Source organism: Rattus norvegicus, chromosome X, assembly GCF_036323735.1.
Source record: "Rattus norvegicus strain BN/NHsdMcwi chromosome X, GRCr8, whole genome shotgun sequence".
NCBI lineage: Eukaryota > Metazoa > Chordata > Mammalia > Rodentia > Muridae > Rattus > Rattus norvegicus.
In genome coordinates this window covers 65004922-65017023 of record NC_086039.1, presented here as the reverse complement: position 1 = coordinate 65017023, position 12102 = coordinate 65004922, and the positions used below count along the sequence as shown (strand labels likewise).

At 43.4% G+C, this 12102-nt stretch overlaps 1 protein-coding gene across 1 annotated transcript in view; it reads right to left on the bottom strand.

Annotated features, from left to right (window-relative positions):
- Msn (moesin) overlaps positions 1-11478 on the bottom strand; it is a 67967-nt gene extending 56489 nt beyond the window's left edge. The window contains exon 1 of the mRNA NM_030863.2: positions 11368-11478. Within this exon, the coding sequence (NP_110490.2) occupies positions 11368-11379 (12 nt within the window). The 5' untranslated portion in view covers positions 11380-11478. The remainder of the gene's footprint in view (positions 1-11367) is intronic.
- Positions 11479-12102: the final 624 nt, after the last annotated feature.

The window sequence follows — 12102 nt, the reverse complement described above, 5'->3', positions numbered from 1 at the left end:
CCCAGGCATAGAACAGGTACATGCCAAGACTTGGCCTTACTAATTGGAAAGTTTTACCTACTCCAAAAAAATACCTTCAGATGCTTAGAGCCTGAGCCCTAGCCCTACCCCACCTCCTATGCCTTTTCAGGTCAAGCAAGACCACACTTAAGCTGCCAGAGAGCTTGGTAAGAAACTAAAGGCAGGTAACTATGCAGGGACAAGTGGGAAAGAAGAGATAAGAAAGCAGGGTGGAGAAATCACAATCATTCCAGAACCTCCCCCCCCCCCGCCCCGTCACCCTGTCTCATCCTTCTCACTTCCCATCCCTCCTCCTCTCAGAGCCCTGAGGAGAAACGTTTACAGGTAGCATTGCAAAACCTTGAAGAAGGTGGCCCCTGTTATGAAGAACAGGAAATTGGTTGAGGGAAGGTGAGTATTTGATGGGGGCAAAAATAGCCAAATAAGGTCACTCGACTCATGAGGAATCATGAGGAATGGTTCCAGAAGGTGACATCACGGGGAGGAAGCCTTTAGTCACTGGTTTCCTCTGGCAATTGGCCTTTGGCCAGGAGGCAAGCTCCCAATCATAGGAAAATGCCTAGGCTATTGAAGAAAGGCAAATAAGCTAAATTGTTCCCAGACCCAGCTCAACCACTTCATAAGCAGCCCTCCAAGCACCCATAGCAGAGAAGGAAAGTAAACCCAAAGCAAAATGGCCAACATTCTTGCCAAGTGTATTCTACATTCGCCATGCCCCAGGGACCAAGGGAAATAAAGAATCTGGGGAAGGAAGTTCTACATTTATCATTTCTGATGCTGCTGATATTTTCGTGCTACAGGGAAAAAAAGCAAATCCAAAGGCAAAAAGGCAAGATAACTTTTGGTTTTAGTAAAATAAAACCAAATGATGGTTGAGACGGAGTTTAGCTTATTTTAAACCCTTGAAGGTAGCAAGAACTTATGTTTCTTAATTAATGACAATCATACTGGATGTTCCCTTGACACCTCCAACCCTATACCACAGATTAATTAAACATTATAACAAGGAATAAAGAGCCTTTAGGTGCACTTAATTAAATACCCAGCTTGAGGTTTTTGAAAAAAGACTGGAACCAGGGATTGGAGCAGACTACAACAAAATGATAAGATCAGAAACTATTTCAGCTATCTTAAAAATAACATGGCTTTTCCAGGCTTGCCCTTAATCTCAGACTTCAGGAGACAGAGGAAGGTAAATTTCTTGAGTTTCAGGCCACCTTGGTCATATGCTAAGAGCTTTTTTAAAAAAGTAATAATTATGAGGCTACATTATTCAGTCTATATTTCTAAGGGAGACCAAAACTAAAGAGAATACAATGCCCCATGCCCAATAGATAAACTTTAGTCCTCTCAATGGTGTTGACCCCTATTATCTCCCAAATACATAACCAACATATAAATTTTCAGGACCTTACTTTGCCCTGTATCACCAAATGTTCAAACCTTAATGATTCCCATAATTTGCCTCAATTGGTATCATCAGACAAATTTTCTATCAAATTTTCACAAGCAAAAGGTAAGTGTGAAGACAGTATTAGATCTGCTATTTCTGAGGTTAGGCATACCCAAAGAGCTGTACTTGAAAACGTACACCAAAATATCTGTCTCCGAGTTCAAGGTGCCCATTCTGTAGGTAGGCTATGATCAGAAAGCATCGGACTCCTCTATCCGTCACAATTGCTCATTGAGAAACAATCCCTCCATATTTTTCGACCAAACACTTCACCTCACAGCAAAGCCAATGGGAGAATACAAAGTCTTCACTGAGTTCTATTTCTTAATTTAGTTCAATCAGACACATGAAGGAAGAAGCCATTTTTCATCATGTGTGCATGAAGGTGTGTGTGCATGCCACAAAATGCATGTAGAGAACCAAAGGATGACCTCAGTTATCAAACCTAGGCTTCCCCTTATGAAGGACAGTGCCTTGTTTGTTTCTGCTACTTCATTCTGGACCACATGGCCCATTTGCTTCCAGAATTCTCCTGTCTCTGCCTCACGTCTTGAAGTAGGAGCTCAGGAACTGCAGATGTACCCTTCACATGGGCTCTGGGAATCCAAACCTAGGCCCTTACTTCACCCACTAAACCATCTCCTGAAGCCATTTAGAAACTTATTTGGGCAAGAAAAATAACAGATTTTACTAGAATTAATTCTCCTGGTTTCAGAAACCTCAAGGTACAGTATCCTTCACAGACCTTTCAGAATGTTTACCAGTGAAGAAAGAACAATCTAAAAGGGACACTGGCCTAAAACTATTATATAAAATTTATACCTTTATATAATAATCCTATCATTTCCCCACCCAAAGTGGCCAGCGGCCCCAAGTATTTACCTCTTTAAAACACCATTAATGTCCCAGTAAACTCCTTATTAAAATCTATAGAAAATACATTATATTTTTATCAAACTGTTTCTAAGAATGAGTTAGCCCTAAATCTCCAATTAAATTGGAAAATTTTAAAGGTATGAATTGTATTCTCTATTCACTGTATTTATATTCTTTATAGTAATAGTAATAATTACAGTAATAGTAACAATCAATAAGTTATGAAAATTGAGCTCCTAATAGATGGCTGAACATATTAATAATAATTGGTGGTTACATTTATATGACACCATTAGTTGCTAGGCACAGTTATAAGCACTTTATATAAATCATCTCACTTAATCAGCACAACCCTAGGAAGCAGTTATCATCTTGTTAAATTATAGTTGAAGAAAAGAAGGCTCAGACGTAACCTACTAAGGCATGTTTGTTCCATACCTATGGTCCTAGCTATTCAGAAGGCCAAAACAGAAGGAAACCACTTGAAACCAGAGTTCAGAGATGAGTTTAAGCCACCTACTACATCTCCACTCAAAAAAAAAAGTTCAGGCATGGATGGTAGCACTCTGGAAGCAGAAGCAGAAGGATGGTTGCAAGTTCAAGGCCAGCCTATTCTATAAAAGAATGTCACAAAACAAAAACAGAAGCAAAACAAAGAAACAAATAACAACAAAACAGATTCGAGGGACTGGCAAAAGGGGATAAGGAGAAAGAGTATAGAGATGGAGAGGGGGGTTGGGGATTTAGCTCAGTGGTAGAGCGCTTGCCTAGCAAGCGGAAGGCCCTGGGTTCGGTCCCCAGCTCCGGAAAAAAAAAAAAAAGAAAAAAGAAAAAAGAGATGGAGAGGGAAATCAGAGGGAAATAGAATCAGAAAGCTTGGATTCAAATTGCAGCTATGTGATTAATGAGTTATACCTTGGGTAGCTACTTAGCTCCTTTTTCTTTTAGCTCTGGAGATTCAACCCAAGGCCTTGTGCATGTTAGGAACAACTCATTGGTCACACAGGTGAGTGTTTAGAATGTGAGTTCAAGCAGTCTAATTCTGGAATCTGTACCTTTCAATACTATATCCTTTCTATGAAATCCTGAACCCCCACCCCAACAACCCAAAACTTGACCTACTAGCAAAATACCTAGAGTTAATAGTTGAGAGCTGAGATCAGACAATTCTGGACTACATTAAAATGGTTGCTACAGCACCAAATATTATCATTAAATTAGAAAGACAAGTGTTCTTCTAACCATAGTACAATAGACAGATCAAGCTTGAATTCAAAGAGGTCAGACCTTGATAGGCGTGGACGTCAACTCTGTATTCCCAACTCTTAGGAGACAGAGGTAGTCAGAAATTCAAAGCCAGATCTCAGTTACATAGGACGTTCAAGGCCAACCTGGGCTACATGAGATCTGTTTCAAAACAAAAACCAAGGGCATAGAGATGGCCTGATGGACCTAAGTTCAACATGGTGGAAGGAGAGAACTGACTCTTGCAAGTTGTCCTCTGTCCTCCATACATACCATAGGCAATGCCACATGTGGATGCTCAAGCATGCATGCAAACACATATACATAGAAACATGTACAGTACACAAAGGAATAATTTTAAAGGATTAAAAACTTCGGTCACGATAGTGATCACCTGTAATCCCAGCAGTTGAAGGGCACGTGAAAGCAAGAGGATATACAAGGCCATCCTTAGCTACATAACTTGGTCAAGTTCAACCTGGGCTAGAAATGTCGTTGCAAGAAAAATAGGACTCTTAGGACAGTAAGGCCTAGTCTCAAGGAAAATGGCCAAATATCCTCTCCCTATGCCCTTCGACCATCTGTCTTCTACCACCTTTCACAGTCAAGAAAAAACAGCTAGGAAGTACTGTAGAGTTCCAAAGAAACATCCAGGATTTAAATCATCTCCATCTTTAAAACTCCCTGGGGAGTGCTGTACAGTCACTAACAGGATGGTCAAGTCACCCCCAGCTGAGTCAGAGAACACTAAACATCCTCTCATATATTGGCCTCAGGCAGGCTGCCCTGGCCCTATTATCAGCTCACTGAAATGTCTTTCTTATTGTGGGATTCGGTGTGCTCATCTGCACCATGATGGTTGAACTGTAAAAGGCAGCTCAGATGTTCTGTAGCTCAGCATACTCCTGTGAGAAACCTTGGTCATCTAAAAACAATTAGCTAAATCGAATCTTGAGGCTGAGGAAGCCCTGGGATACTCCAAGTGTGGATGCCTTTATTTGAAATCCGGACCCCACGGTACCTAGTCCTCCATTCACTGGTAGCACACGATTTACAAGATTTGTTTATCCTCACAACCCTTTCAATACTGACCAATATATCTAACTGCTCAACTATAGTTAGAAATAAATTAGAGATAGTTCTTCAAAACTTCCAGCTACATGTGGTGTCACATGCCTATAATCCCAACACTTGGAGACAAAAAGAAGTAAGTCATCCTTCTCTGTTTTAAGAGCTTTCTCCCCTGCAAAAGGAGCCTAGTATCTCCCTAACTTTTCAGCAAAACTAGAGGAAATCTATATGATGCTATTAAACAGGCACTATACAATATGAAAAGAGAGGAAGAGAAAGCTACAAAGGTATTATTTCTTTGTTTATGAAGACAGGGTTTTGTTATGTTATTCAGGCTGACATTGAATTCATTATGTAGCCTAGACTGACCTCAACCTCACATCTTCCTGCCTCAGTCGCAGAGTGCTGGAATTATAGGCAGAAGCCACTACACCCAACTCTAATAAACCTTTTCCTGTTTGCCAAGAGCTCTTCGATAAACATACCACCTTCATAATGTAGTTTCACTTAGTTTCTTTCTAAAAAAAAAAAACAGAATGGATGTGCCTACTCCTGCTTCAACTTGATGTCCCAGGGTGGGGTGGTACCCAAGGTCGGCTTCCCTTCCTCTGGGGAGAAGGAGAGGGGGTAATGGCGGAGGGTAATGAGGGTGGGACTAGGAGGGGAGCTCCAATCAGGATGTAAAGTGAATTATTTAATACAAAAACAATACAAAACAGCCAAAAACTCAAAACTCAATGGAGAAATGAATAGTCAAGAGTCCTAATGCCAGTATTAGTGGCAAAATCTAATGCAATGAACCAGAAACTCTACATTCTATACTGGTACTCAACAAACAATACTGCAGAAATATAGAAAGACAAGATAAATTATCTTTGGACAAGCACTGTGTGAACTCTGTATCTCTGGTATCCTCTAGCACATCAGAGGTGCTCAAATTCTAAAGACTATCTGAACAAATGCATATGAAAAAAAAGGTATCCAAGGCTATGGACCAGCGTGCCATCAAGGCTATCAAGAATATCAGTATTAGAAGGGTTCCTAAAGTTTACCTATTACTGGCACAGGTCCCTTGTGACAAATTGAAGAGATACTGAGAGCAGACAAAAAAGGAATTAGCTAATGGCCTACTTTATTTGGATAACCTTTCTGTTGAAAGTTGTAGCCCAAGCTGGCTACAAACTCATTATTTGGTAGGGAATAACTCTAAACTCTGATCACCCTGCCTCTACTTCTCAAGTACTGGGATTGTAGGCCTATACCACATGCCTAGACTTTCTTCTTCAGTTAGAACTTAATCTCAGTTTTGCTGCTGTCAAAATTTGATGAACGTGATTAACTTAGAGTAACTCAGTAGTATATATTTGTAGATTTAACAAAATGTTAAGGAAACTGAAAACACTCCTCAGTCTGCTGCTTAATATGACAACTTAAGATATTTTTAGGAGGGGTTGGGGATTTAGCTCAGTGGTAGAGCGCTTGCCTAGCAAGCGCAAGGCCCTGGGTTCGGTCCCCAGCTCCGAAAAAAAAAAAAAAAAAGAAGAAAGAAGATATTTTTAGGAGGCTGAGTCAGGATATTCTCATGCATTCTAGACCAATCTGGATCAACAGAAACTTAGGGTTTCAAAAACGAAAAACAAAATTTAGGAGGATATCTGTTTAATTTTATAGACTCAGGCAACATTTAGAATTTCAGCTATTGGCAAGTATCTATATATTCACAGAATTCCTTTAAAAGTCTCAGGAACACTTTCAAAGAAATTGTTTGTTTGTTTGTTTGTTTGTTTGTTTGTTTGTTTGAAACAGAGTCCCTCTGTGTGTCCCTGGCTGTCCTGGGACTAGTTCTGTAGGCCAGGAAGCCCTCAAACTCACAGAGATCAGCCTGCCTCTGCTTCTGAAATGCTGGGATTAAAGATGTGTGCCACCACCACCAAGCTTCAAGGAAATTTTTTTTGTTCAAATATAAATAACACATAATAAGTCTTTAAAAATCAAAGAGCATCTCATCTCCTTATATAGAATGAGAACGAATATTCTAAGTTGAGTTTTACTTTCTATTTCCCAACACCCACGATCCTTGTTCATGTAATGCTGAGCTAACCCTCCAAACCAAGAGATCCTCTATCACAAATTAGAACCTGGAACTGCAAAGTTTTTCAGCTCTATCAAGCATGAAGTAAAAGGGATGAACAGCAAAGCCAGTCAATTATAAAAAACCATCCTCATCATGACCTGACCAACGGACAGCCCCAAGGAAGACCACCTTTGTACTGTTCATTTGTTTGGTTGTTTTTTTCCTTCTTTAAGGGACAGAGGAATGAGGTGGGGTAGCAGAAAAGATTGAAGTTAAGAAAGAAGCACATGATAAACTCAGTTCTATCTTTCAAAGATCAGAGTCAGGATCTATCTTCAAAGATCAGACCCAGTGTGGCCATGAAAAGCCCAACCCTGATAGTACTGCTCGTAGCCAGTGCTCCCCCTCCAGGGACCCTGAGCCTAGAAATTCCAGTGGGGGCAGGAGGTGGACTCCCTGAATATACAATGGAACCTAAGAAAGACTGTTGCTAAGCAACACTATTAGAACAGAGTTCAGAATAATTGTAGCTGTCATCACTTCTCATCCATAGAGAATTAGATTTGGAAGCATGGGGAAAGACTAAATGACCTCTAAATGTCCCTTCCATCTCCACAATCTAGTAAAGCAGTAGGATTACAGTATCAGACAGAAGAAAAGGCACCGCTTTTTTTTTTTTGGTTCACTGTTAGGGTTTTTTTTTTGGGGGGGGGAGGGTTAGACAGCCTCACTCTATAACTCAAGCTGGCCTCAAACTCACTACAATCTTCTTTCTATCCTCCCAAGTGCTACAATTACAGGCATGAGCTACCATGCCTGATAACACTTCCCTTACAGGCCGCCATTACGGCACTTAGAGAATAATGCATCACTGACTGAGAGAGCAACCTTCCCCCCAAGAAAAAAGTAGAGGCTATTTTGTGCCTTGACTTTTCCCTCTCTGTGCAAGAGATTTTTCATGAGTAGGTATAAATGAAATCCCCAAGATGGTGCCTGTTCTGTTCTCTACTATCTAGACTTCCACAAAGGGTTCAGCAAATTGGAAAATCAAGAGTGGAGAAAAGCGTAGACACTGTAACATCATCTGTTATCCTAGTATAAGGGAGGCTGGGGTGGGAAGATACAGAGTTCAAGGTCATCCTTGCCTATATATCTTGTTGGAATCCAAAGTGGGCATCATGATACTCCGTTACAAACAAATCGAGTGATGTCCAAGATGGCTCAAAGGGTAACCCACTTAGCAGCCAAAGCTGACCACTTTATTGCCAGATCCCATAGTGAGGAGAACAGACTCCCGAAACTTTGCCCTTTGATCCTTTGATGTCCACTCCTCTGTGTGTGTGTGTGTGTGTGTGTGCGTGCAGACTATATAATTTCATCATTAGAGAGATAGAAATAGGATTGTCTGGAATCAAGGCCAATTTGGGCTGTACAGAGCATGACTCTGTCTCAAAACAAAAACAAAACACCCTCAGGTGGTAGTTCACACCTATAATTCCAGAAATTCTGAAGCAGAGTCAAGAGGATTGCTCTGAGTTAAAACACCAACAACCAAAAAAAAAAAAAAAAAGAAAAGACCAACCTATTTTATAGGCCCCTGAGGGCTACACAGCAACTGTTTCCAAAAAAGAGAGAGATGGTGGGGAGGTGCAGCAGACAGAGACAGAAGCCTCCCACACGACCTTCATTCCTGATCCTTTGCCCCACCCTCAAGTCTACAGGCAGGGCTGGTTCAAGGGTTAGAAGCCTGAAATTCTGCCCCCTATTCGCCAAGTACCACTTTAGTGCCACTTCAGTGGCTCAAGCAATGCTAGGAATGGCAGGAAAACCAACAGTTCATACAGCCCCTGTTAAAGTTTAGCTGAATGCGGACCCAGAAGTTTTCAAATACTTCAAGGAGCTGGGCTCTGTGTCAATCATGGATGGTACCATCCAGTGAGCACTGATCACTTTTTCCCATGATTTGCTAAATCCCAGTAAACTAAACAGGTTTTTCCAAGACTGACCTCCCCACCTCAAAAAAGACCTAGACCCAAGTTGTAGTCTTCCTGTTGGTATGCTGCAACAGTCATGGTCCATTCTCCCCGTTCACCAGTTTCAATCCCCCCATCTAGACAATGGGAAGACTTGGACTTGGTCTTATGACAACAAATCCCAGTATTTTGGTGGTGGAAGTTCAAGTCTAGCCTAGGATATATGAGACCCTGTTTCATAAAACCAGTTCAGCAAATAAATAAATTGTAACACTTAATACATCCTAAAGTTTGAAATTAAAAACTCAAAATCTTGAAAATTAACAATCTCCTTTTTAGGAAATCTAAGTGAGTCTCCTAATTCTTGGAAATAAAAACAAAAAGTTAAAGATGGAATTGAAAGGGAAAGACTTTCTCCAAAAAAAAAAGTTTATTTTTATTTTATGTTCATGAGTGTTTTGGCAGCATGTATGTGTACCACATTTGTGCCTGATGCTTAAGGACACCAAAAGAGGGAGTTAGATCCCCTGGAACTGGCGTTACAGGCAGTTGTAAGTTGCCACGTGAGGCACTGAGACCAGAACCTGTAAGAGCTTCTCTGATCCTAGCACTCAGCGGGCTGGGTTGAGATGGCTAGGAACTGGAGGCCTACCTCTGCTACAACAGTATAGGACCTTGCCTTGAAAAACACAAGACCAGACTTTGGGAACTAGTAACCAGAAATAGTCCCAAAAAGGTGTATTTCAACATATTCAAAGTAGGCTGTCCTGGCTAAGAGAAATTGGCTTAAACGGTGAAACTGATCATGTCGAACACAAAAAAAGGCATTTAATTTTTGACACTACCATTCTCTATCTTTCATAGTTTAGAAATGGTTAAGTACACAGCTTAGAAGCTGAAGGAATAGAAGCCGAGTTTAGTGGTGGCTCAAACTTAGAATCTCTCATTTGAAAAGGATTTACTTCCAAGAGTTTTTAGGTATATCTCAGGCTACAAAACAAAGTGAGTTCAAACCAGCCTTGGCTAGAATCAAATCCTCTATCAAAACAATTTAACAAGCCAGATGTGGTGGCTCAAGCCCGTAATCTCAGCACCGCCGAGGCAGGAAGATTGGCAAAAATCTGAAAGCAACCTACATTACATGGGGAGTACCATGCCAGCCTAGATTATAGGGTGAGATCCTCCCCACTGCAAAGCCCCACAGAATACATGTGATAAGAAAACAGAAGGGAAGACTAACTGAGGGGAGTTAGGAAATCTGCCAGAGGTCTTGGGGTGAAGGAGATGACAGGAGGGCAGTGGAGGTAGGGAACAAAGTATAATTTCACATACGTATATACTTTCACAAAGTATAATTTTATATAAGACTAAGGGACTCTGACTCAAAAAATTAGAATATATATTTAAAAAAGAAAGCTTGGTGTTTCTTAAGAACTGGGTTCTGCGAAGGCAAGGACGACTCAGTAGTGTAGCTGGAATATAGTATAAGGTGGCGAAGAAACCTCAATACAGACACAAAGACCTCCCCATGTCTATTCGCTCTCTTCTCTTCCCAGGCGCCTTAATCCCTTCTCAAGCATCCTAGACACTATCTCAGTTCTACCAAGCTCAGGCAGTCCTAGAGAGATGGATAGGCTAGCAACATACAACACAGGAACCCAGCAAGCCCCTTCACCTAAGTAATTCAATTCACGGTGGTCATAGGGCCTTCATGAGCAAGGACCTGGCGTGACTTGCACAAAAGCAAGCAGAGCTCATTAGTCAAGCACATACCCCTCCCCCACCCCTCCCTACTGGGCATCCGGCCCCCCTAGGCCTCACTCCCAGGAGGCTTCGGGTAGCAACAGCCAGTGGGGTGGAGACCAGATCACAAATCAACCACCACACTAGATAGGTGTGGCCCCCAAAGGAGAAAACCTATACCTCACAAAACGGTCCTAAGGGGACAGAGAGGCACTATGTCTGACAGGGATTTTGAATAGAGGAAGAGAAACCTGCCCTGTCTTCCAGTAGGTTGAGTGGGCCCCTCCACAGACTTGTGCCTAATGAAGTGTTTGTACCCCTGGGAAAAGCAGCCTAGCTGATGAGTCCCCCTACATCTTCCTCATCTCCCAGGGGAAGGAGTTGGAGCTGTGAAGCCGTGGAAGGGGGCAGAGCAGAAGTGGGGTAGAAGAGGGGCGGTTATGGGAAAGGTGGATGGGTGTGTGGGATCCGCCCTGTGCAACTTCCTCTCTCCTCCCTGCTTCTCTGTAACCATGGGGCTCTTCTGAGACACTGATAGCTTTGCTCCAGAAAGGCGCCAATTCCTGGGCGGGGGAAATGTTCTCAAAAGTAGAGTCGTTTTCCCAGTGCCCAACGACCCGTTAGAAAAGGGGGTTTATCCAGCCCCTCAAAAGAGTTTCCACTGCTTCATCCCAGAGGCGGGGAACTGGAACCCAAGAAAGGCTGGCCACTCCTTATCCACACTTTAGTCTTTACACCCCGTCACCCCCTAAAGCGCTCAAATTAGGACCCCACTATCTCCTCCTTCCTAGGGCCCTAAGGGACAGCCCAGCATCCCCAGCAGGCCTAAGACCAACCAAGCCCGAAGCCATAGAGTGGCAAGGGTCAAACTGGAGCCCCCAGGGCCGACCGCGCCAGTCCGCCGCACTCACCGTCTTCGGCATGGTGGCGGCAAGGGAGGAGTTGCTGAAGTTTGGCTGGAAACTGTCGGGCTGCTCTGAGCGCGCAGTACACTTCGGCAAGGACTCGGGAGAACCGGGTGCTCAGATTGGGTCCCACTCTAGCGTCGGGCGACTGCTCCGCTTCCTGCTAACGGGCCACGACTTTACAAACCCCACCCAGGAAAGAGCCGCCCCCGTTGCGCTGCTCGCTCCTTTATGTGGCCGGGCTTCCGCGCCTCTCCCCGCCCTCCCGCCAGCCTGCCCGCGGCTTCGGGCATCGCCCCGCCCAACCCTGCCCAGCCCAGAGAGGCTACTCCGGCCACGTGGGGGGCCAGACCCGGGGCCAAAACTCCGCAAAGACACCCACTCCCCACCCATGCCCACTCTGCCCCCCCACCTTTCCTCACTGCCCCCTCCCTCCAAGTTTCGACCATCTGACTCCGCCCCCAGTCTGAGCCAGAGCTTGACTGGGGGGCCACACCCTAGCAGATGCTTCTGAACTATGAGTTACCACTATTGGGAACCCGGTTGCCTAGTAGAGCTGCCCAGTTCCCTCTCTAGGAAGCCTTGTCAGTTAGAAAGTTCCTCCTTTTTTCTCTGTGACTTCCAATCACTCAACACCTTAAGCTCCCTGGGACCACAACAAATCCTCTGCTGTCCATAGCAGCCCCTGGGAGTTCTGCTACTCCTCAGGAAACTTCTGGACTAAACTTCTTCAGCTCTTCC